This window comes from Oryctolagus cuniculus, chromosome 13 (genome assembly GCF_051225735.1).
Source record: "Oryctolagus cuniculus isolate XC-2025 breed Fujian yellow rabbit chromosome 13, ASM5122573v1, whole genome shotgun sequence".
NCBI lineage: Eukaryota > Metazoa > Chordata > Mammalia > Lagomorpha > Leporidae > Oryctolagus > Oryctolagus cuniculus.
In genome coordinates, this window is record NC_142879.1 from 65,618,043 (window position 1) to 65,644,628 (window position 26,586).

At 48.4% G+C, this 26,586-nt stretch overlaps 1 protein-coding gene across 2 annotated transcripts in view; it reads left to right on the forward strand.

Annotated features, from left to right (window-relative positions):
• The window catches only part of KIF26B (kinesin family member 26B), a 513,525-nt gene that overhangs the window by 337,863 nt on the left and 149,076 nt on the right, over positions 1-26,586 (forward strand). Inside the window, exon 1 of one of the 2 annotated variants that reach the window (XM_008268164.5) lies at positions 2,768-3,529. The exons of the other annotated variant lie outside the window; for it this stretch is intronic. Coding sequence (XP_008266386.4) covers positions 3,507-3,529 — 23 coding nt within the window. The 5' untranslated portion in view covers positions 2,768-3,506. Of the gene's footprint in view, positions 1-2,767; positions 3,530-26,586 lie in introns of those variants that run through there. 2 annotated transcript variants of the gene reach the window in all.

The window sequence follows — 26,586 nt, forward strand, 5'->3', positions numbered from 1 at the left end:
ATCTTGCACTGCTTTTTCCAGGCCATTAGCAGGGATCTGAACCAGAAGTGGATCAGCTGGGACACAAACCAACGCCAGTCTGGGATGCCGGCGTCTCAGGCTGGCGCTTAGCGACCACACACAATGCTGGCACCACAATACTGCACATTCCACTGAGTTCACCTCACTTTGGTACTTTCTTTGCTTTTCATTTTGTTGACCTCCTTTTTATATTAGCTCGTTTTAGTTTTTCTCTTCATTCTCTACTGTCATAACTCTCTAGAGCGAATCTCAGATATTATGAGTACCTTTAAATGTTTCTTTATTGTGAAGTGTAGCATGCATGCAAAATGACATAGGAAATGTTAAATAGATGTTCATTTTAAAGACCAACAGTAGAGCAAACATCTGTGTACTAACCAGCTAGGTTAATAATTTCTCCTATGCTATATGAGGGGTCTGCTAAAAGTTCATGGAAAATGGATATTATGAAAAACTGTGCATGGGTCTCAAAATTTTTTGCACCACAATGAACATTTTTTTTTAATTTGAAAGGCAAAGTTAGAGAGAGAGGGAGAGACAGAGAGAGATCTTCCATATGATGGGTCACTCCCCAAATGGCCCCAACAGCCAGGGTTGGCAAGTCCAAAGCCGGAAGCCTGGAACTCCTTCTGGGTCTCCCAGTGGGGTGGACTTGGGCCATCCTCCACTGCTTCCCAGGTGCATTAGCAGGGAGCTGAATTGGAAGTAGAGTAGCAGGGACTTGAACTGCTGCTCAGATAGGATGCCAGCATCGCAGGTGGCAGCCTAACCAGCTATGCCACAATGCCAGCTCCCAATCAGTTTACTTTTAAATTCCATTTTCCACGAACTTTCCAAAATCCCCTTGTATTTAGTCATTTACTGAGTACGCATGGGGTGCCTACTTGTGTCTGGGACATGTAAGGGTGATTGAGAAGTCATCTGGCCTATGGAAAACAGCTCATCATTGCAGATGGGGAAGAGAGACTGGTTGACAACTCATTGCCAGATGTGAACGGACTTGCCACAAGACATGCAAACACCATGTGATTGGAACTGTCACTGTGCCTGGGAGAGTCAGAAAGACTTCCAAGGGAGTATGACTTGAACTGGGTTTCAGGGAGGGGCCTGCCATTCCTAGCAAAGGGAGCGGCACGTGTGGCCTTTGGAAGGCAGCAAAGTCGTCCTGACATCGCTCCTGCTTTGCTCCCGGGCTGCCTGTCTCTCCTGGCTCCTCTGGCGCCCTGACTATCCCTGCTTAGGTCTGTTTTGTTCTTTCACCCTCTGTAAATGCTGGTGTGGCCATGGGTGTGCCTTTAGGATCTCTTCATAGTCATGCATTCAACACTGAAGAAGAGTTGAGCCTTCTGGGATGCTAAGCTGCAAAAAAATCATCCCTGGAGCTTGTTAAATGCAGAGTGGGGTGGGGGGATTGGCTTTTGGCCTAACAGTGTATCTATAGGTTGGGACACCCACATCCCATGTCGGAGTTCCTAGGTTCAAGTCCCAGCTCCATTCCTGATTGCAGCTTCCTGTGCTCTGGAAGGCAGCAAGCGATGGCTCGAGCACTTGGGTCCCTGCTCTCTGTTTGGGAGACCTGGATTGGATTCCTGGGTCCTGGCTTTGGCCTGGCCCAGCCTTGGCCTTTGCAGGCTTTGAGGGGAATGAATCAACGGATGACAGCTCGCTCTCTCTCTCTCTCTCAATATCTACTTCTCTCTCTGCCTTTCAAATCAGGAATAATTTTAAAAAATGTTTTGTAAAAAAATGTAAATTACAGCTCTTCTCAGCTTAATCAGAATCTTTGGTATAGGATCCAAGGAATTTTTTTTTTTTGAAGTTTAAAAATTTATTGAAAGGCAGTGAGACAGAGGAATACAGGTAGAGGGAGATTGCCCATCCACTGGTTCATTCCCCAAATGGCTACAGGGATGGCCAGGCTGAAGCCAGGAGCCGGGAACTCAGTCTGGGCCTCCCACGTGACTGGCAGGGACCTGTGTACTTGAGCCAGCTCCAGCTGCCTCCCGGGGTGCCTGCTAGCAGGAAGCTGGGGTGGAGAGCAGAGCAAGGACTTGAACCAAGCACTCCAACATAGGATGCAAGTACCCCAAGCAGCAGTCACCCATACCAGATGTGGCGTTTTAACATGCTGCCACCAGGTATTCCTAATGCAGGTGACTGAGGCCGCACGTGGGGAAACATGGTGAGGGTGGGGAAGGTTGTAGAGACCTCTCAGGAATCCATCAAGAGGACTTCGTGCTGTCCTGCCACGCTGCCCTTCCCATGTGTGCCTTGCGAATGTCGCAGCACGCACCAGGGGCTCCCTCGCACCTCCCTGCCTCCAGCTCCTCTTTGTTGTCCCTTCTTGCTTACTTCTCCCCTGTCCCTGCGCTACGGTGGAGCTGCACTCACATGGCTCATGTCCCTGCTTCGTGCCAGTGCCTCCCTTGGCACACCCAGCCTTGGCGAGGTCCAGCGAGTGGCCGGGGCAGGCAGACTCGAAGCTGAGAGTCGGGCTGCCAGCCCCTGCCTCGCCGCTGTCCCCCGGTCCTCTGGGGGCTGCTTTCCTGAGGCAGGGAAAAAAAGGCACAGGAACCCAGATGAGCCTGGGGAAGGCGCGATCCGAGATAGCACCAGAGCCCAGAGGGCTGTTTGTCTGATTTTCACTGCCGAGACCGAGCGCGCTGCAGTAGTTTTGAGACACGCCAACTGGGAGACTAGACATTTGCACTGGGGAGGTGAAATATGTGCCTGCAGACGTCATTCTCACGGGCACGGATACCTGCCTGCATCTACAAGTGTGCACTTGCACAGTCACACACCCCCGGCTCCTTGGATTTGTCGGCTTTGTCCACACACACCGTGTGTGTATGGATGGAGAAGGAAGGATTTTTAAGCCCTTGATTTTGACAGTCTGGTTTGCAGTTGCTGGGTTCAGAGAATTCCTGAGCTACCGCGGGCTAATGGGAGTTGTGCTAAGTATTTCTGCTGGTCTCTTTCAGTACGGCTTCCCCTTCCTCACTCCCTCTTCTCGCTGCCTCTCTTGTCTCCCCCCCTCCCTGCCTGCCTGCCTCTGCCCCTCCCTCCCTCCCTCTCCCTCTTTCTCCCAGAGAGCAGACAGAGAGAGAAACTGGTGCAGCTTCCTCTGAGAAGCAAGCTTGCGCGTGCGGATTGGCAGGATCCCGCAGGCTCCTCTCCCGTCCATGCGGTGTTCTTGGAGGGAAATGCGATGTTGGAGCAGGGGCTGCGCCGCAGTGGGGAGGTGAAGCCAGGGTCCTGGCTTAGCCCGAGGCTGGAATCACAAGAATGCTTCGCCTGGGTCTCCTCTGAGAGCTCTCGGACCCTCATGGATTTTAGAACCTTCCAGCCCTTTCTCCTTCACCTTTGCACTGTCCTGCTTCCTCCTGAGATGGCCCCAGACCTGCAAGAGACGTGCTGGAGGAGCTATCTATTAGCAGACGTGAAGAAATGGATCCTGCACTTGATTCTGTAGCCATGATTTATCAATGATGATGGATTGGAAGGCAGTGTAAGTAACAGTTCTCTACGTGTCTGCAGTTAGCTGGTCTGTCTTACTTGCTTTGCTTTTACTTTAACTTTCTTTCAATGAATTTCCTTTGGAGAAAAGTAAAAATAAAATGTGTAAAGTATTCCAAAGAAGTTAGGCGGCTGCGGGTTAGCTGAGCGGTCCTCTGGTTCGGCTGACCTGCAGAACGCGTCCAGCTGGATTCAGAGGCGTACAAACTACGGACCGAGTCTGCACACGTCCCCCGAGGATGAGACTAAAACGGGAAATAAGCGAGGCAGGCTTTCGAGCTGACAGTCATGGCCGTAATCAGGCTCACTCAGAGTTGCTAAAATATTTGACACTGGCTCATTTTAGAATCAGAGACGGAATTGAAGTGTGTTCTCGTCACAGAATCATAAAAATGAAGTTAGCCGCTGGCTCTCAGAACAGGTTCTTTCTGCCCCTCCCCGCAATGTGAGGGTCTGTTTTTTTAAGCTACTGTTGGGTTTTCCACCATCTGATCTTTTCGTGAGACAGCTCGCCTCCCCGTTCCGGAGCGCAGCGTCCAGTCTGTTTGGGGCTGCAGGTGCCTCTGCTCTGACCCCTGCGGCCTGACCAGTGTGTGCCGCTGGTGGGGTTCTGCATCTTTTCTGTGCCAGGGCTTGAAGCACGCATTTCAGTCCCCCAGGGCAGGGTGGGGGGGTGGCAATTTTGGTGAAGATCAAAATCAGTTCATTTCACAGGAGAGAAGACACCGCTATCGAAAAGCTTGGAAATTAAAATGAAAGAATATGATTTGCCTTTTCTAGGAAATTTGCATTGTGGCTAATTTTGTAGAGAAAGAGTAATTGAAGCTTTCTTGATTAAAACGCAGTCATTTCAAGGAGAAGGTAGGGGCATGAAACCAGATTGTTAATGTTTTTATGGCCACTTGCAACTTTTCCTCCTAGAGCCTCAACGATAGTGTTAACACGGCTATTTGTGGCTTCTTCAAACTTGCCTAGATTTTGGGAGCGAGATTCCTAATCATACACTGTCCGGAACTTGTGGGAGCTTTTCCCTGTCACTTTCACACCCCAGGGAGGACTGCCGCCCCTCCCACCTGCTCATCTCCTGCCTGTCTCCCAGCCCCCCTTCTTCCCCTCCCTGAATCTTGGAACCTCATGAAAGACCTTTCCAAAGACCCCCTTTTAACATGCCCTGCCCAGCCTCAGACAGAGGGAGCACTGTAATACAACACACAGGGCTGCCAGTTTTGGAACTGAATGAGCTCAGCTGACTCCTGACTATTAAATCAGTTTTGAGAGCAGTCGAATGAGATCATATCTCACAGACCCGCCTGGAAGTGTTCCTAACTTTATTAATTGGCATTAGCGAGCACCTGAGGGGATCAGCCTGCAGCCAGATGAAATCTCCACACTGGCGGAGGATACCCAGGGCCACGCCTTTTAAAATATGCCCTTTGTTATCAAGGGAAATCTGAGCCAGCAAACACATGTTGGCAACATCACGTGAGCGCCGTTCTGCCCACGAAGCGCTGGAGTGATGGCGGGGGGGGGGGGGGGGGATGCCTGCGAGCCGGTGCTGTTTAGTTTAGGTTTCCTGTTTATGTGGAGCGTCTCAGACTCGCGCATCCGGAAGGGGTCTGGCGGGCAGTGCAAAACGTGCAGGGGGGAGGAAAATCGGGAAGAAACCACGGAAGTCTAGAAAAAGCATCCTTTTTCTTACCCGCGTTCCAGCTCCCAGCCCGGTCGGTCCTTGGTTTCCCATGAACGCAGGCACCAATGGGAGCCTCCCCGGGTGGAGAGGAGGTACAGATGTCTTTGTAGTGCTTTTGGATTTTGAGCAAAGATGATACATTTCTCCCGAAATTGAAAAGGCAACAAAAAGCAATCTTCTGACTTCTGGCTTGCTTTGGCAGCACAAGCCACCCAGCCCCCTCCTGCTCCTCCACCTCGCCCGCCAGCCCACGCCCCACTGTGCCCGTCCAGTGTCCGTGGTGAGCAGCTCCACACCCCCCAGGAATTGCACGTGCACCCTGCTAAGGGGAAAAGCTGAGCTGCCAAGGGCAGGGTTTTCGTGGAGGGGGCACTGCGTTTTGTGGCGAATAAGTGCAGGGGCCAGATCTGCTGAGAGCTGCAAAGATCTCTGAGAGCAGCTGATTGGCATCGGGAAAACTGCTGAGCAATTAAACAAACAAACAAAATACTGGCGTCCAGGGGAGAGAAAGCAGAAGCAAGCTGAGAAGGCGGTGGGTTGTCTCCGCTCAGTGGCAAGTGCAGTTTTGTTAAGCGTCCAAAAAGGTCGACACTGACGGTGCCTGATGGTTAGGATGAGTCACAGACTTGATCCATCCCTTGTAGATGGAGGAGGCTTTTGCCTTGGCCCAGTGTTCTGCTCAGCGCCTTTGCCCAGGACAAACCAAGTCCTCTCCGTTGCTCAGCAGCGCCCACTGCAGTCCTGTGCTGCCATTGCAGTCGCCTTCCCCAGCGGCTTTTCCTCTCTGAAAAGCAGGGGAAATGTCCTCGAACCAAGCCTGGCCTTCAGATCTGAAACTCTTCAGAACAGCGTTTGCCCTGAGGTCATCCTTGCCTCCTTATTAGATGCGGTGCTGGTTCTGGCTTTGGCCTTCTGTCTGAGCGATTGTCCCCAGTCTCCCTCTGCACAGGGCCTCCAGCCTGCTCTAGTTTTGTCTACACTGCAGGGAGCTCAGGTTCCTGGGGAGTGCTACTGCAGAGCCAGGCCATGCTGTCACCATGCACCTGGCCTTGACCTCGGCTTCCCACCTGTTCCCTTGGAGAGACTGCAGGCCTTTACGACATTTGGAGAAGAAAATGATTACTGACAATGTATGACTGTAGTCCTGGAAAGTGCCAAGAGGGGAGATTTTAAGTGTTCTTACCGTAAAAAAAAAAAAAAAAAAAAGGTGTGAAGTAATGCATATGTTAATGAGCTCTATTAAGTCATTTCTCAACATATCTACACTTCAAAGCATGTTGTGCATGATAAATATATACAGCTTTTATTTGTTAATTAAAAAAATAAAATAGGAAGTCCTGCAATTAAACGTAAGAAAAACTAAATTTGGAGATGAAAGATGACCTCTGCAAAATGCCTCTCCAGGGTTTCCTGGTCAGGGGAGGGCATTGGCTCCCCCTAGAGCCACTCTCTCCTGGGCCTGCTCCTGCTGGCTAACGTCTCGGTTCAATGCAACCAGTGCTTGCTGTATATGAGTTTCTCTACACTTCTGTTCTTGGCCTCCACAAAATGTACGCGGGGCTCCCTGTGCGCAACACGTGAGCAAGATTTGTGAGAATTCCCCGAGATAACCCACGGTGCTTAGCTCAGTGCCTCCGTCGCGTCCTCCTGAGTGATGCCGCCCTCGTGTTCTCCTATTGGCCGGGCGCCTGCCGCAGGTCCTGAATGACAGGCTTGGCAAGACAGGGCGGTAGCATGGCGAGAGGGCTGGGCTGGGAGTCAGCCCTGGATGTTGTTAGGAGTCCCTTGTACCCCTCCTCTGTGCTCCAGCCCGCGGGAACGGTTCCGTGTCCCCAGTGGGGTTCTTCCCCTGCTCTCCACGGCCCCGGCAAGGCACGTTCTCCTCTTCTTGTAGGGAACTGCCCCGGGTCCCCCATGCCCAGGGAAGCCCCCTCCTCCGCAATCCTGGGGCACCTGCCTCGCTCCACCGCAGGCTTCCCCCGTGTAGACGGCATCGTCAACCCCTCTCCCTGGACCAGAGTCACTCTGCAGATGCAGTTCCACAGCTGAGGCAAGGCCAGGACCCTGCTCACGTGGTCGTGTGTAAGAGAAGGACTGGGTAGAGAATCCTGGCTCTACCTTGGCTGTGGGTCACGAGTGGTGGGCAAATGAAACGTGTGTGTGTGTGTGTGTGGAAGGCTTTGGTGAGGGGAGAGTGCTGCACAGTGGCCTGGTTGAGCTGTTAGTGCAAGGGGACATCGACAAGTTCATGGAAAAATAAGTTTGTTTTGGTACAGGAGATTTCTGAAATTGTGTATCTGAGCGATCTTTAAAACGTTCTCGGAGGACGTGTCTTGTGAAAATCATGCATGGATTTTGGAATCTCTTGCACCAGAATAAACCTATCCTTCAAATCCTTCAACTCCGTTTTCTGTGACCCTGTGGAAGCACCTGGCTGTGAGGACAATGCACTTTGAGTAGCAGCACTTTCAGCCGGCTTCTCAGATACTAAGGTCACACGTTGGAGTGAAACCCAGCCCTCTCTTTGGTAGTGCTTTCGCAGTGCAGGCCCGGTCTTTGTCCTGGAAGCAGGACAGGCTTTATGTGGCCAGGAGCTCTGATGTTTGCCACTCTGTGAATGCAGAACTTTTCATTGCGAAATGAGAGGTGAGACTCCAAAAGCCAGTGCCCCTGGGAGGGATCACTCGGTAACAACTTTACCCAGAGCGTCGGGGCAGTGATTTCAGATCCCAGCAGAGAGGGTGGGGAAGGGAACTATCAATGGGTTTCCAAAAATAGAGGTGGGGAGACAGAGAGAGGAGAGGGGTCCTGGGACCCAGAAAATGCACATGGCCTACTTCGGGGAGGCAGCAGGGGCCAGGAAGGAGCAAAGATGGTGAGTGTGGCTCTGGATTCCAGCCTCCCGCTCAGGGCACTGCTGCAGGCTATGAGCCCTGGCCCTGCAGGAGCGCTGTGGACTCTGTTCTGCTGCTCCCAGGGCACCATGGGACTGGCCCAGCCAGGAGAGTGTGACACTGGTTTGTTTGCCTTTTCTGAGTGCAGCCTTAGATTTTTTTTTCCCCAGCAGAATGACTTACACTTTTCCACAGTAATGCTTCAGCCCTGGTCTGTGGAGAACAAGCTCTTCCTGGGTATTAGGTCTGGGTTTTCCTGCAGAAAAAAAATAATGTTTAATAGGAGTGGTCAAGCCCAGTGGTCAGCCCTGATGCGGGGACACGAGATGGCCAGAGGATGCTCCATTGCAAGACAGCCCTGTGGGCACGGGTGCGTCTCTACGTCCGTGTGTCTGTATATGTGTTGGTATTCTGTGTGTCTGTGTGAAGTCCCACTGTGGCTGCCTTGGCCCGCAGAGCCGCTGCACCATGGGTGATTATTCACCTCTTCACGTCCGTCCACCCCTGGAGTGTGCATAGGCTCATTTTTCACTTTCCTTTGACCCTGGATGTCTCGGCAAATGAGCACCTGCTGGGCCTCGATGTGGGGGTGGAGAAGTGGGGTGAAGTAATGAGCCTGCCAGGCCTTTCCGTGCCTATTGGCTGCTCTAAAGGGAAATTGAGGGATCCTGCAAAGCTGCAAATCTGAGATGTCAGCTCATAAATATGTAAGCTCCTTGCTTAGGTAATAAGCTCCTTGACAGCCCAAACTGTCATTTGCACATTCTCTTCAGCTGAGCACAAAAGTTCCAGTTGCCAGACTGTCCCTGGGTACTGGGGACTGAAAGCGAGGGAATGATGACTCGGGAGGGGGTGGGGGAGGGGGCGCTGGCTGACTGCCGTGGCCCCCTCTGCAGGCTGCTGTCTGCACACTGCCCCACCATCAGGGGCTTCTCTCCTGGTACCCGATTAGTAAGTGGAGGCAAAAATCTGCAGTGTGGCACACGTGATGCGCAAACATGAATATATAAATAGAAGTGGAAGAAATAGTTACCAGCTTTGAACTCTTGGCTATAGCGACTAAATCTGTACCCATTTCAAACTCTGTTGCGCTCTGTTTGGAATCTACTGGGAGCTTAATAAAAACCCAGCCAACAGTTTAGTATTAAAATAGAGGCCTGTGAGCCAAATGTAGGGTTAGAAACAAGTATTTGGAATACAAACGTGTGGTGAGCAGCTAATATGTGATAGGTACTGTGTAAGGTTTGGGGAATCCAAAACTGAATAAGGGTGAGTGAGCGTTTGGCTCAGTGGTTAAGGTGCTACTTGGAACACCTGTATCTCACCTCTAAGGGCCTGTGTTCAAGTCCCTGCTCCTCTACTTCTGATTCCAGCTTCCTGTTAATGCACATATTGGGTGGTAGTAGCTGATGGCTCAAGTACTTGAGTCTCTGCCACCCACCTGGTAATTCAGAGTCTTTTAGCAGCTTGTAAACATTCTCCTTCCAGTGTGCTGAGTAGCAGTTACCTGACCAAGGTGCTCTCCCCATACTGCTAGTAGTGGGGAAAGATACTAATGAGCCCCCTCTGAAACCTCAAAGAAGTGTGTAATTATGTTCTGGATGCTTCTAATGGTGAGGCAGAGCATCCCAGCGGTTAGAGGGCAATAGCATCTCAGAACCGGGAGAGCCCTGGGAGATCTTGTAGTCTGTTGGTTTTTAACTCTTTGAAGAGAGGGATTCTGTGTAAGGAATGGACGCTGAGAGTTTGTAAGCAGAGCCGGCAAGAACTCTAGATCCTTCATCCATCCATTCTTTCATTCAACAAACATTCACAAAGCCCTTGCAGCATGTAGCATTAGTAGTTGAGTGAGATGCTGGCTATACCCACTCAGAGCTTGCAGCTTTGAAAGATGGCAAGTCTCACATGGAAAGAAAACAAACAGGAAGCTTTTTTCTATGAACTTGAGAGGCAGATACACACACACACACGAGAGAGAGAGAGAGAGAGAGAGAGGGAAATAGAAAATGTTAAAGTTTAGAAGATGGGGCTGGCGCCGCAGCTCAATAGGCTAATCCTCCGCCTTGCGGCGCCGGCACACCAGGTTCTAGCCCCGGTCGGGGCGCCGGATTCTGTCCCGGCCAGCTCTCTGCTGTGGCCCGGGAGTGCAGTGGAGGATGGCCCAAGTCCTTGGGCCCTGCACCCCATGGGAGACCAGGATAAGTACCTGGCTCCTGCCATTGGATCAGCATGGTGCTGGCCGCGGCAGCCATTGGAGGACCTTTCTCTCTGTCTCTCTCTCTCACTGTCCACTCTGCCTGTCAAAAAAAAAAAAAAAAAAGTTTAGAAGATGGGAAGTTACTTCCAGATGAACATGATGACTAGGGCCCAAGTAGAGAATTCACTGTATGAACTTGGACTTAGCACATTCATGTTTGTTTTATTTAAAGAGTTGTGAGCATCCAACAGAGAAAAGAAGTTAGGCTAAAAAAAATTCTTACTCTAGGAAAGTGCAGAACAGGATAAGAATTGAAATGTTGGCATTAGTTGGTAGCCTAATGAGAACAGTGTTCAAGTACAAAAACATAACTGTTTTAATGACCTTGAAAATGTAATTTTGGAAAATATCTGTAGTTGTCAAAGTCAGATGCCTGTCATTTTGTTACTAGTAGATGCAGGAAGTGGCTGAAGGCGCTCTTACCCTCCAGAGAAGGACCTAGAAGTAAGCACCATGAAACAGGGGCTTGGAGCCCCCTCTGGAGGAAAGAAAGAGATCCCCTCCCTTGCTGGTCTGGCAGCAAATGGTTTCTTTTCTAAAGGTCAGAAATGAGAAAAAAAAATCATCTAATCAAGTTGACCTTTGGGATCAACCTCATGAAGCACAAGTCCACAGCCTTTGACTCACAGATAATCCAGTGAGCCTAAATGGGCAACTTCAAAAACTCCCTGTCCCAAAGGTATGGTAAAATAAATCCTGGGCACAAACTATTTATGATGTGGGAAAATCATTATAATGAACACAATAATTATGTTTGTTTTATGAACACAATAGTCTGAAAAAATCCTGTATCACAAAATAGTTTGCATGTTGTCATTAAGAAGCCAGCGAATCTCAAAAACAAGTCAAAAAATCCGTCCCATCCATTCATTCTTAAGAGTCTGTTGAGTATCTACTGTGTATAGACACTGTTCTTGGCAATAAAAACAATAAAAGCAGTCACTCTGATGGAACATACATCAGAACAGGCAATATTAAGCATCAGCTTGGGCCATACAGATGCCTGAAAAGGAACATTGTAGCATGAGTCAAAGTGTGGACATGGAGGCAGAGAAAAAGATACTGGTGACTTTGGAGAAATCCCAGAAGGTTGGATTGCACTGCCCCATTGGGAAAACAACAGAATTTTATTTTAATCCCTGTACACAATAAAAGGAAGCACTGTCCCCAGGGACAACGAAGAACCCATTCGCGTCATCAAACAGACTTATTTTAGAAGGTATCTAAATGCTTGATATATCCAAATATATCCCAAAGCATAGTCTTGCAGAACCTCTGGGCTGGATTAATTCTTTTTTAAAAAAATTTATTTATTTGACAGATAAGAGTTAGACAGTGAGAGAGAGACAGGGAGAAAGGTCTTCCTTCCGTTGGTTCACCCCCCAAATGGCCGCCACAGCCGGAGCTGCGCTGATCTGAAGCCAGGAGCCAGGTGCTTCCTCCTGGTCTCCCATGTGGGTGCAGGGGCCCAAGCACTTGGGCCTCCCTCCACTGCCTTCCTGGGCCACAGCAGAGAGCTGGGCTGGAAGAGGAGCAACTGGAACTAGAACCCAGCGCCCATATGGGATGCTGGCGTCACAGGCGGAGGGTTAACCAAGTGAGCCATGGTGCCAGCCCCGTGGATTAATTCTTCAATGGAAATCACCTCCATCTAGATGGATGTTTCTAAACCCTTCTAGGGATAGGAAGCATGTGGGGGCCCAAGGGCTGACACTTAAGGGAGACAGGCAGCTGGATTTGCTCCTTCGGTGATTTTGAGCCAACTCTGTTCATCCATTCATCCATCTCTCTGTGCTGCCACTCACTCATCCATGTATCCATCTACTTATCCATCCATAATCTATCCATACATCTACCCATCCACTCATCCTTCCATCCATCCATCCATACATACATCAACCCATCTACCCATCTACCCTTCCATCCATCACTCATCCACTCACCCATCCATCCATCTACCCATCCACCTGCCCATCCATCCATCAGCTATCCATACATCCACTCATCCATCCATCCATCCATCCATACATACATCAACCCATCCATCCATCTACCTATCCACCCACCCGGCCATCCATCATCCATCAGTTATTCATTCATCCACCCATCCATCCATCCATGAACCCCATCCACTCATCCATCTGTCGGCTATCTATTATCCACCTCTCTATGCATCCAGTTTTTGTAGTGCTTTCTGTGGGCCAGGCAGTTTGGGAAACATAATTGTAGGAAAGATAGGCATGGCTCCTGATCTTACAGAGTTCTCCATCCTGTGAGGATGACATAAGTAATTAAGTAATCACACCCAGTTGTAAGAAGAGGCATGAAACACCACATGTTTGGCCCACCCCTCACCTTGGCCAGGGACCGCACTGGTGGATGCCTGGATGATGTAAAAGACATCTTATTAGCCTTTGTGACCAGCTCAGACCACGTGTCTCCAGTGCATCCAGGAAAGTGGTAACTGCCTTCACCTGATTTAAACTGTGGGCTGGTGATGTCCGTGTGTTCAGCACAGCATCAGAGCTTGCGTATGCCCCCTAGTGCTCCAGAACACTGCCTACAGTGTCTTGGTAAGGTTGGCCATCAGTTGTCCTGTCCCTGGTCATTCTGGCATAAGGACACAGTGTCATAGGAGTAACTACCAAGTAAGTGCCTCCAGCACACAAAGGCTGCAAACACATGGCTGGCATAAGAATCTAGTTTCACCCCAGTGATTCTCAGGCAAAGGCAACTGCACTGATAGAGTTTTTCTTGACAACTGGTTTATGGCTGTAGAAGACCCCAATTTATCGGCTCAAATTGAGACTGTCCTCTTTTCTGACCTTTCTTAGCTATAAATAAGACCCTCCTAGTCAGTGAGACAACCAAAACTCATATTCAAGATGTGCGGATCTGAAACTGACATCAGAGTCAATATCACAGTCAATTGCTATATTGACAAACCCTGGTAGGAATGTTCAGAGATGGTCTGAACGCTGCAGGGCTTAAAGCATCCCTTTCGCCTTGCTCTTTAGGATTCATAGTAAGAGTTGATGGGACAGCAGCTCTCTGCTGTGGCCTGGGAGTGCAGTGGAGGATGGCCCAAGTCCTTGGGCCCTGTACCCGCATGGGAGACCAGGAGAAGCTGGCTCCTGGCTTCGGATCAGCGCGGTGCGCCAGCTGCAGCGTGCTGCCGCAGGGGCCATTGAGGGGTGAACCAACGGTAAAGGAAGACCTTTCTCTCTCTGTCTCTCTCTCTCACTGTCCACTCTGCCTGTCAAAAAAAAAAAATTGATGGGACAGAATCTCTAAAAAGAAACATGTACGATGTAGCTTTCATATTGATGTTTGTTGTAACCATAATGGCAGCCAACATTACTGGGTGTTTGCATTGGGGACTGTTCTAAGATTACATCTCAGCTTTCTGAAATCTCACAACTCCACTAGGCAGCTCTTACTGTCCTGTTCTGCAGCTCAGGAAGCTATGGTGTGGCATGGTTCAGGAACTTGGCTTAGGCCACAGAGCTGAGTGTGGCAGGAAGATTTGAGCTGAGGTGGTTGGCTCCATGGCCTCTACTCTTGGCTGTTTCTCTCTTTTTGGCCTCTTTTCAGGAACTTTAAAACACTAAGGCATTTAATCCTGAAAAAAATGTTTGCTAAAGCACATGTTGGGTCACAAGTCTCGATTTAGATGACCTGTTTCTCTGCCTGTGTTTTATCTCAGACCCCATGAGCCATTCTTCAAATCAGAGGCCTGAGAGCGCTCTTGAGCAATTTTCTACCCTAGGTTGTGTTGTGTTAGAGTATTTGTGAGTAATCTAGAATCATCTACAGCATCTGCCTCAGTCTATTTGGGCTCCTGTAACAAAAATACCACAGACCAAGCAATTTTCAAACAACAGAAATTTATTTCTCGGGGCAGGTGTTTGGCCTCACTGTTAAGATGCCAGTTGTGATGCCCATATCCCACAGCAGAAGGCCTGAGTTTGGTTCCCAGGTTTAATTCCTGGCTCCAGCTCCCAATTCCAGCTTCCTGCCAATCAGACCCCTGGAGGCAGCAGGTGATGGCTCAAGTAGTTGAGTCCTTGACACTTATGTGGGAGACCTCAATTGTGTTTCTGGCTCTGGGCTATCACCCAGCTCAGACCCAGCCTTTGTAGCCATCTGGGGGAGTGAACCAGCAGATAGGACCTCTCTCTCTACCTCTCATCACATTTTTTTTTAATGAAATGAATTGAAAGAAATTGATGTCTTACAGTTTCAGAGAGTGCAAAGTCAAAGACCAACATGGCAACAAATTCCGTGTGTTGTGAGGCTTCACTCTCTGGTGCATAAATGGCACCTGTTACCTAAGGACACTGATCCCACTGGTGAGGGCAAAGTCTTCATGACCTAATCACCTCCCCACAGGCCCCTCCTCTAAATATCACCTTGGGGGTTACTATCTCAGCATATGGATCTGGGGGCAGGGGAGTCACAAACCTGCAGACTATAGCAATGTCTAATTTTGACCCACCTAGCTGGACTGACTTTGAGGAGGATAAGAACTGACCGAGGCGATGGCATCACACGATGTTGAGTGCCTCGTAGCCACCTAGGTGAAAAGGTGAAAACTGAATCCCTGGGAAGACCAATGGATAGGAGAATAGTTACTTACAGCTCTTGCTAAATGATGTATGCCTTACTAGTTTCCTCAAATGATTTTATGTGACTTGTAAATTAAATCAGATTTAAAATATATATTGGAAACCAGTTAAAAGAAGGGGGGGAGAGAGAGAGACAGACACTGGTTCCTAGACCGAGTGTTTTTCTGCTCTTTGGCATTAATGAGGCTCTGAATGTTCTGGAAGCAATGGCAGATGGATCAGGAAAAGGAAAGGCACAAAGAGGAAAGACACAAAGCCGTTTGTTGAGCTTTCATTCTGATGGCCAATTTCTATCTGGGACCATGGAGGTGGGTGTCATTGTTTGCATACATACCACAGTAAGTGGCAGAGCCAGGGTTTGAACGAAGCCCATGTGCTTTTTTATATTAGGTTATGTTATATTTTTCTTACCCAGTTAAGTGACACGTGCTTTGTCTGGGGACACCCAGTGTTTTTTGGAGGATTTTCCCCCAGTGGATCCTTATGTGGAGATTACTGGGTAATAGCACAGTAAGCTATAAAAAGTAGGCACTTACTTAGTGTTTATAGAATAATATGAATAACTAGTAGATGAATAGTAAGATAAAAGAATCTTTTTAAATTTTTATAAGCTATAGAAATGTTTTGTGTGAATACTTTTATATTAACCTCCCTAAAAAAGCCATACCATAGTATTATAACTCAGTACAAGGCATTTGGGTAAAGTCCTAAAAGTTTAATATTTAGTATGTTTCTTTCATACTTTAACTGCCCCAAAGAGAGTCCAGACCTTTTTATGTGTCTTTACTTCTTCAGCCCCATTTACTTCTGAGCCCACTAGAATGTACTCTGTCTCTTCTGATTGCGTTCAGGGTCACTAATGAACATACTAATTCTAATCCCATGCAAAACTTGCATCCCATGTCTTCCTTTGGTCTCTCAGTAGCATTGAACATTGTTGACTACATGATCTGTGTTTTCAAATGCTATAAAAGAGCACCTAGGCCAAGATTATACATCTTGAATGTAAGTGGTTTCTGCCTATGGAGCCAGAGGCTAGTGTAAAAAGTGAAGAATCTTACATATTTTAAGCCATTTCTTGGTCATTAGTCATGTATCAGGAGATGCTTTTGTGTATCTTTAAATACAGGATTGAACAACATTTTGCATTTGTTAATTGTTACTAATTTACAGGGTAAAAGGAAAGCATGTATTTAAAGACACAGAGTTTGCAGCCGTTCTCAGTTGAATATCACTCATAAAGATGAGTGATTTCTCAAGTTTTGATAGAAATCAATGTGAGATAAGATTCAGTCTATAAAAACTCAAGTTACAAGCAATTTGTAGGAGAGTATTTATTGTGTAGGCATGGTATGAACACAAGGAGGAGATGACTGATTGATTTATGACATAAATCACCTTCCGTCCAGTTGTACATGACAGCTGGATGCCATCCTGTTTTAGAGAACAAATATTTTCTTCTTTTCATACAATTTGTTCCTAAGTTCTATCAGTACTTAAATATTATTTTCTTATAATAATATCAGACCTGGAATTTTATTCTTAGCCAGGGACTCAACAGCAGAAAATGAGAGTTAACAATGTGTTAGTAAAGTTGCGCTAATACTTCAAACTTACATGGGTGCTTTATATAATTATGCCCTAGTTATTTTAAAAAGGGGTTATATTCAGGGCCAGCACTGTGGCACAGCAGGTTAATGCCCTGGCCTGCAGTGCCAGCATCCCATATGGTCGCTGGTTCTAGTCCTGGTTGCTCATCTTCCAATCTGGCTCTCTGCTGTGGCCTGGGAAAGCAGTAGAGGATGGCCTAGATCCTTGGGCCCCTGCACCTGCGTCGGGGACCTGGAAGAAGCTCCTGGATCCTGGCTTCGGATCGGCGCAGCTCTGGCCATTGTGGCCATCTGGGGAGTGAACCAGCGGATGGAAAACCTCTCTCTCTCTGTCTCTCTCTCTTTCTCTCACTGTAACTCTTTCAAATAAATAAAATAAATAATGAAGATGATCCGCAGCATAAAAAATTCACTTTACATATTGTAAAGTCCACCTGCCCTCAAATAAGATGTCCACTGAGGGCTGGCGCCGCGGCTTACTAGGCTAATCCTCCGCCTTGCGGCGCCGGCACACCGGGTTCTAGTCCCGGTTGGGGCCCCGGATTCTTTCCTGGTTGCCCCTCTTCCAGGCCAGCTCTCTGCTATGGCCAGGGAGTGCAGTGGAGGATGGCCCAAGTGCTTGGGCCCTGCACCCCATGGGAGACCAGGAGAAGCACCTGGCTCCTGGCTTCGGATCAGCGCGATGTGCCGGCCGTAGCACGCCGGCCGTGGCAGCCATTGAAGGGTGAACCAACGGCAAAAAGGAAGACCTTTCTCTCTGTCGCTCTCTCTCACTGTCCACTCTGCCTGTCCAAAAAAAAAAAAAAAAAAAAAAAAAAAAGTCCACTGAGTAAATATTAGATAAATACACAGTTTAAGATGCACAGGCTTCTTTGTAGACTTAACTGAGACATTGGAGCGAAGTCTTCATTTTGTTTTGCTAAATTTCTCTATTACCATCCATGTGCTTCAAAATAATTTTCTTCCTTTATAGCAGTGTTTGTTTAGTAACTTTTAAAATCTTTTATTTAAAAAAATTAACAAACGAATAAAATTGTGTATATGTATGGGATACTCTGTGATGTTTTGTTTCCAATATATATTACGTAATATCCAATCAGGGTGAATATATTTATTCTGTTTAGCATGTAACATTCCTTTGTAGGGAAAGCATCCAAAATCCTACCTTCTAATTTCATTCTTCTACAAGTGTATATCCAGATTTCCCAACACTTTTTATTAAAGACTGTCCTTTTTCCAGTGCATGTTCACAGCGCCTTCTTTAAAGATCAATTGGCTGTGGATGTGTGGGTTTACTTCTACGGCTCTATTCTGTTCCGTTGGTTGATGGATATGTTTTTATGCCAGTGTCATACTGTTTAATCACTGTAGCTTTGTAGCGTATTTTAAAGCCAGGTTATAAGCCTCCTACTTTGTTCTTTTTGCTCAGGATCACTTTGGCAAAATGGAATCTTGTGTCCTTCTGTACAAATGTTAGTAGTGTTTTCTAATTCTATGAAAAATGTCATTGGGATTTTGATAGAGATTGCATTGAATCTGTAAATTGCTTGCGGTAATATGCTTACAAGACATTCATTTCACTTCTGAGGACATTCATAGACTGACAGTGAAAGCATGGAGCAAGATATTCCACACAGACGGAACCCAAAAGAGGGTAGGACGAGCCATACTTCTATCAGATACCATTGATTTTTAAATCAAAAGCAGTAATAAGAGATGAGGGAGGCCATTATGTGATGGTAGAGGGCTCAAATCAACAAGAGGATATAACACCTAAGAATACATACATGCCCAATATTAGAGCACAAAATACATAAAGCAGAGGCCAGCATTGTGGCCTAGCAGGTAAAGCCACCTCCTGTGACGCCAGCATCCCATATGGGCACCAGTACAAATCCCCGCTGCTCAGATTCTTTCTTTTTTAAGATTTATTTTATTCATTTGAAAGTCAGAGTTACACACAGGGAGAAGGAGAGGCAGAGAGAGAGAGAGGTCTTCCATCCACTAGTTCGCCCCCCAATTGGCTGCAACGGCCAGAGCTGTGCCGATCCGAAGCCAGGAGCCAGGAGCCTCCTCAAGGTCTTCCCACGTGGGTGCAGGGGCCCAAGGACTTGGATCATCTTCTGCTGCCCTCCCAGGCCATAGCACAAAGTTGGATGGGAAGTAGAGTTGCCGGGACTCGAACCGGCACCCATATGGGATGCTGGCACTGCAGGCGACGGCTTTATCTGCTTTGCCATAGCATCAGCCCCTGCTCTGATTCTGACCCAGCTGCTTGCTAATGGCCTGGGAAGAGCAACAGAGGATGGCCCAAGTGTTTGGGCCCCTGACACCCATGTGGGAGACCTGGAAGAAGCTCCTGGCTCCTAGCTTTGGTCTGCCCCAGTGCTGGCTATTGTGGCCATCTGGGGAGTGAACCAGCAGATGGAAGAATTCTATTTCTGCCTGTCCTTCTCTCTCTCTGTAACTCTGACTTTCAAAATAAATAAGTAAATCTTGAAAAAATACATATAGTACATATTAATAGATGTAAAGGGAGAGATAAACTCCAATATAACCATAGTAGGGGACTATAGCACTCCAGTTTCAGAATCAAATCTAAACAGAAAATCAACAAAGAAACAGCAGAGTTAAATTGCACCCTAGATCAGGTGGGCCTGACAGAAATCTACAGAAGTTTCCATCGGCAACTGCAGAACACACATTGTTCTCAGTAGCGCATGGAGCCGTCTCCAGGCTGGATCTAACGGTAGGTCACTGAGAAGAGTAGAAGCCCTACTGAGCCTCTTTTCTTGATGCAATGCAATACAACCAGACATCGCTCACAAGAACATTTTGGAAACTCTACAAATACATGGGAATAAACAACGAAATCCTGAGCAGTCAGTGGATCAAGGAAGATCTCAGGGAGGCAATTTAAAACTTTCCTTAAATAGATGAAAACGAAAACGCAACATATCACAACCTGTGAGACACAGGAAAGCCGTGCTGAGAGGCGAGTTAATGGCAATCTGCGCCTAGCTAAAAAAAAAAAAAAAAAAAAAAAAAAAAAAAAAAAGAAAAGACCTCAAGTAAACAACTTATCACTGCACTTCATGGAAATAGAGAAACAGGAACAAATTAAGCCAGAAATTGGTAGAAGAAAAGAAATAATAAAACTTAGATCACAAATAAATGACCTAGAGAGGCAAAACAGAACAAATCAGAGCAAATGGGGGGAGTCTGTTCTTAGCGTTCCAGCTCACGTGCCATCAACATGCACCCAGGCCTTCCCACGCTGCTTCATAGCATGACTGCCCTGCACTCACAGACGGGGTCAGGTGAGCAGGCGTGCACAGCACAGCGTGACCTTAGGTCTTCTTAGCAGCTCAGTGCAAGGTTGCAGCAGGCGTTGTCCCCGTAGTCTGGCTCGGCCCCGGTCGCCCTGGAGTCTTTCTGCTTTCACATCTTATTTTGCCCTGCAATAATTTCTCATCTGTGCTGTCTTCTCCCTGGAGACTGCTTCTACATTTTTTTTAAAGATTTATTTTACCGGCCAGCGCCGCGGCTCACTAGGCTAATCCTCTGCCTAGCAGCGCCGGCACCCCAGGTTCTAGTCCTGGTCGGGGCGCCGGATTCTGTCCCGGTTGCCCCTCTTCCAGGCCAGCCCTCTGCTGTGGCCCAGGAGTGCAGTGGAGGATGGCCCAGGTCCTTGGGCCCTGCACCCCATGGGAGACCAGGAAGAAGCACCTGGCTCCTGGCTTTGGATCAGCGCGGTGCGCTGGCCACAGCATGTTGGCTGCGGCGGCCATTGGAGGGTGAACCAACGGCAAAGGAAGACCTTTCTCTCTGTCTCTCTCTCTCTCTCTGTCCACTCTGCCTATCAAAAAAAAAAAAAAAAAGATTTATTTTACCTGTTTGAAAGGCAGAGTTAGAGAGAGAAAGAGATAGATAGATAGAGAGAGAGAGAGAGAGAGAGAGAGGTCTTCTATGCACTGGTTCACACCCAAATGGCCGGAATGGCCAAGGCCGAGTCAATCCAACGCCAGGATCCAGGCGCTTCTTTTGAGTCTCCCATGTGGGTGCAGGGGCCCAAGCTCTTGGGCCATCTTCCACTGCTTTCCCAGACCATTAGCAGGGAGCTGGATAGGAAGTGGAGCAGCCAGCCAGGACTTGAATCGGCAGCCATATGGGATGCCAGTGCTGCAGGCCGGGGCTTTAACCCACTGTGCCACAGCGCCAGCCTCTGCTTCTGCATTAAACACAAAGCTTGCCTCCTCTCATCTTCGTTGGAGCTTTTGAGCATGCCTGTGACAAGGGCACTTTACTAGCACAGTGTGCTTTTGCCATGGCTTTCAACAATCTGCGTGGACCCCATCCCATGTAGCCTGCAAGTAGCACAGGCAGGGAAAGGGGACCTGTGACTGTGGACCTCCTGGCTTCTAGTAGGGCTGCTGTGGTAGGAGCCAGGGTTTGGGCAGTGGAGTCAGGGGCAGGGATTCTGACCTTCCTCCATGTCTGCAACAGTCTTACAATGGAGGGATCCTTTGCAGATTGTTTTACTTTGAAATAGCTTTTTAAGTGATTTCCTCATATTTTACCTATAGCAAATAATGTCTTTAAGAAAAAAATTAAAGGGTATTAAAGGGGGCACAAAGAAATGACTAGCTTTAGCAAATGAAACTGCTGTATTCAAATTGAAGTGACTAAGAAGCCCCCCTACCCCAGAGTGTGCCGCCCAGCCTTGACAGTTAATTAGCTTTGCCCTGAAAGAGCTACAGGTGTTGGATGAAAGGCCTTCCTTTCTCTGCACACCCTGCCCGTGTGTAGCCACCGCACCCTGGGAGCAGATGGCTGCCTCTGCTGACACATCACACCCGAAGTGTACCTGTATGTCAGTTTTTAATTTCACATGATCAGAACAGGGGAAACGTGAGAATGCAGCAAGAATGCTTGTAGAATAAAGGCGTTCAAAATGAACAACACAACTGCTTTTCTGTATAGTTTTTTAACCCCACAGTGAAGGCAGGTGCATAGTAATGAGAGTCTTTAGGAATTAGTGGTCACCCTTGTCTTTTAAATGGACTGCTTATGATGGATCCTGAAGCATCTTTCCTTTAATGTTGCATTAGCATATATATATATACATATAAATGATTTAACTGGAAACTATTGGCGATAGCTTCTAAAAGGCAGCATGATGTAATGAAAAGAACATTAGATTCATTAGATTCTTGAAATCAGATTATCTGGAATATGCTTATTCCTTAAAGGAATCTTATCTGTAAGGTGCATAGTCCTGGACCAGGGAAGCCAGGCAGTGTCATTCCATAAGGAATGGGCCTTCGTGAGTGTATGGTTGTTTTTTTTTTTTTCCTCGTCTTTATTTTTAGGCAGTTGAAATAGTGGGGGTTGTGGAGAAATGGCCCAGGAATTCTAAACCAACCAGTTCTCCATAGATTGTGTTTATGAAAGATAGCCATACTGTCAGTTAATTAAAATCATTTATGTCTGCCACTGGTGTTTCTTAACTGACATTTGTATCTACTCAAGCCTGGTATCTGAGGCATTTATAATTTTTAAAAGTTGTATTTTAAGCCACGTTTGCCAAGGAGTGACTTAGGAGGCTGTGGGAAGCTCGTCAGTGTTCCTGGGACCAAGCCGGCTTGGAGCTGAGCTGGTGCGGCCCAGAACCTGAGTGTTCTGCAGACAGGGAGCATCCGGGGAGAAGACTGCTGACCGGAGGGTGTGAGTGCCTAAGCGCAGAAAGAAAGATCCGCCATCAGCCCCAGGGGGAGTAGCAGGTCTGCAAGTGGGAGCTGCAGGAGATCAGGAAGCGAGGGCAGACACAGACCTTGCCCCAGGCTCGATAATGGCAGTCAGAGCAGGCAGCCCTGGGGCCCAGGTGTGGTGAGGCCGCTGGTAACCAGGTGAATGACCACTGGCACGCAGTCAGACAGCAGGCCATGCTCTGCCCCACAGCCACAGAGGATGTGGTGACTGATCCTGCACCCCTGTGCTTTCTCAGGTAGGGACTCCTCACCTGTCATTGTCCACGGCATTTGTGTTCAGCGTACGGCAGGGGAGGGCCCAGAATGCACATCTCTGGCCCCTGCGTTCCTCAGCCTCTCCCCTTCCCCGATAAAGCTCTGGTGAGTGTGCACTGGTGCACGGGCGCCTGCAGCCTGCCCTTCCGGGATGGCAGGGTGGCAAGGAAATCGCACTTTGTAGTCTGAGCAGAAGGAAATAATGATGAGAGGGTAATACAGCAGGTAGAAGCTAGAGTCACAAGCTGAGGTCTTTTTCACAGGGTGTCAAGGGCAATGTATACACTGTTGCTGTATAGACTTTAGACTATTCCACGTGAATGGTGCCCAAGCTTTGGGTTATGCCATCTTCCAGTGTGCTTGAAGGAGTGGGTGCTGTCTCTCAGGTATCTGAACAATTGCGGAGGCTTGAAGCGCGTTCAGACCTACCTGAGGTCATTCAGTCTCAGAAGTAGGACCTCCATGCCTTCCTCTGGTCTGGATTTGGAAGTTGTTGTCTCCGCAATATTTGGGCCTGACTTCCTGGGTTTGCTGGGTGCACAGAAATAGAAAAAATTATTTATTTATTTATTTGGAAGAGTTACACACAGAGAGAAGGAGAGGCACAGAGATAGAGAGAGTTCTTCCATCCGCTGGTTCACTCCCCAGTTGGCCACAACAGCCAGAGCTGTGTCGATCCGAAGCCAGGAGCCAGGAGCCTCTTCTGGGTCTCCCACATGGGTGCAGGGGCCCAAGGACTTGAGCCATCTTCTACTGCTTTCCCAGGCCATAGCAGAGAGCTGGATCAGAAGTGGAGTAGCCGGGTCTTGAGCTGGTGCCCATATAGGATGCCGGCACTGCAGGCTGTAGCTTTACCCACTACGCCACAGCTCTGGCCTCAGAAATAGAAGAAACTGTACTAGAAAATTGACACGTCAGGCTGCTCATAGAGTATAGCACCAACTTGTGGAATTCTGGACAAAATAAAGTTCATTCAGAGCACAGGTTCCCAACCTTCACTTGGGCCCTGAAACCTAGCTCCCCCAGATGGCATCTTGGCCATCAGTGAAGTGGCTCCATTAGAGTCCCTGTCACATGAGATATGAAAAGGAGCCGCAAAGATTAGCCACAGCATCTGGTATCCTGCTGCTCTGCAGGCAGAGGTGGGCAGAGTTTGGGGGACGGTGGGGACTGAGCAGCTGTGCAGGGAAGGTGCTGAGAGGGGCTAACCCCTGGCAAGACAGGTGGAGAAGTCGTTCTTAAAATGCCCGAGTCCCAATCTACCCTCAAGAGGCACAGCATCAGATTCAGCAGTGCTACGTGCACCTGTCACAGATGGGCAGCACATAGGTGGAAGCCCTCAGCAAGACTCTGCCGTTGACGGAGTGTGTATTTGGTGTCTCTAAAACCCAGATCTCCATGGCCGGAAAATGACAAACTCATGCTTCCAACTTCTGTTGAGCTTTCCTTGCCAACAGGCTAATTCTTTTATTAAACACTTTCTGTTTTATTTTGGCATATGAAAGTGTCTGTTTTCACACGCGGAGCTGAACTCAGCAGGCATGTTCAGAAGCACCTGGCTTTAAGAAAAGAAGACTTTACCTTGAGCAGATTTTACTGAAAATATAGCTTATGAATGGGTTCCCTTTTCTCCCATTATTTTTTTCTCTCCCATCATTTTTGCCTCTCGTCCTATTTTCATTCATTCCTAATACTCTCACTCTGACCTTGAGCAAAGGCAGACACAAATGGATTAGCCATATCCGCCGGCGGCATGGTTTTCGAATATTGCATTTTATCCATTTTGTACCTCCAGCCTGAGTGAATGGTGTGTTGCCCAGGGCTCATAGCTCAGGACAAGTTCACGATTCCTACCTGCAGGCAAAGCTCGCTGGCTGTGTCGAGAGCTCACCTGGTGTGTGTCTTCAGGGTTTTCCCAGCCCCTCTTTATGTCTGCTGCTATGGAGCCCGTGTGAAGTGATCAATCACATTTGGTGCTGTGGATCCCTCTCATTTGTGCAATTTAGGAATAGACTAATGTAGAGCAGCTGCTGGCCGACTCCTGGATGACTCGATGATATTTATAGCTTATTGATGGCATAGTTCTTTTGCGTATGGCTGTCTCCCAGTAAATATTGACTGATTAAGTCTCCCAGAGCAGGGAGACGCATTGTCAGCAGCTCCCAGCACTCCTTTGTGTACGCAGAGGGAGATGCTTGCGGTGGTGGCAGGCGGTACCCAGTAACGTTGTATCGTGGTGGCCGTCAGAGTCGTTATTACGTAAGGACCTACTCCGGGTTGTGGGTTGCGGGGGTGGATGAGCTGTTTCCATATCATTTGCCTTTCGCAGCCTGATTCTGGCTGTGACCTGACCCACTCAGCTGAGATTTGGATGTATGCTTTCACTCGTGATATGGAGGTGTGTTGCTAAGCAACTCCATCAGGAACTGGGAAAGGCTATAGGTGATTTGATTCGAGTTACACACAAAAATTCGTAGCCGGGTTTTCTCTACATTATTAGACAAATTATTAAGATTTGGTTTTATTTTACCCAAATAAAATAGCTGCTTTCATTAACCAAAGCGCACCATAGGATGTGGTAGAAAGGAAGTAGAGTGTAGAGCATGGAAGTCAGAAAACAGGAATCCTGTCCCAGGTAAAAGCTTCACTGGTGCCGCGACTGTGGGTAAAATCAGGTAACCACAGCCTTTGTTTCTTTCACCTGTGATTTGCAGTCCGTGGACCTTCTCTGCTGCCTCACAGCAGCGGGTGCAGGAGGGATGTGATGGTATCTAGAAAGCATTTTAGGAAAAACAAACCGTTCAAGGGCTAGGCATTGCCCAGAAGTGCAGGTCACTGAATCTTGGGACTTGGTGTATCTTGACATTGACCCTGGCCTTTCGGCAAAGGCATACGGCTGTGGGGGCTGCAGGAGAAAAACCAAGGCACTGAGCCTCGAGGAGTTAACAGTGCAGTGACAGAGGCAAGAAGAGGCCAAAGATTGCAGGGCAGGGCACCATCTCACCATCTCGTCCAACTAAAAACACAGCCCACTGCTCTAGGGTTCCAGGGGAAAGGAGGAGTAGGGTGAAAGCTGAAGCAGTTCATGAGGGCAACTCAGACAAGTCCGGGAAGCATAGGGAAACGTCAGAGCAGAATGAATTCCCAGCGGTTACCCCTGCGCCTCAACATTGTGCATTCACGTGCAAATAGCAGTCCCTTTCCAGGTGTGTCCACACAATGTGGCTGGAGGAGAGAGAGAGAGAGACAGAGACAGAGAGAGACAGAGAGAGAGAGAGGTCTTCCTTCCGTTGGTTCCCCAAAATGGTCGCCACGACTGGCGCGCTGCGCCTATCCGAAGCCAGGAGCCAGGTGCTTCCTCCCGGTCTCCCATGCAGGTGCAGGGCCCAAGGACTTGGGCCATCCTCCACTGCACTCCTGGGCCACAGCGGAGAGCTGGACCAGAAGAGGATCAACCAGGACAGAATCCGGCGCCCCGACTGGGATTAGAACCCGGGGTGCCAGCGCCACTAGGCGGAGGATTAGCCTAGTGAGCCACGGCGCCAGCCCCATGTCAGCTGTGTTTTGCCTCCTGGCAGTCAACATTTTATTTGAAGTCATGTCATGAATTATCTTCCTGCACTAATGAGACAGGTCACTGACACGAAAGTCAGGAAAACTCCCAGACCCATCAGGCTTGCCTGTCTGGGGAGACCTGGCGGTGCCCTCCCTGACTGCCAGGTAGAACTGGGAAGGGGAGGTGGGTGTTGTGGTTCCCCGCCTGGGGAGGTTCCAGAATGACTCGCGCCTCACAGCCGTGCCAGGATACTTATCCAGGGGTGTGCTCTGGACATGCAGCGTAACTGGTGTTTGTCACATGTGCATGGAAATCTTACCTGATTCCAGAAGCTCTGCCCGAGACCACAGGGTTTTGTCTGTAATCTCTTGTTCTATTATCTTCTCCC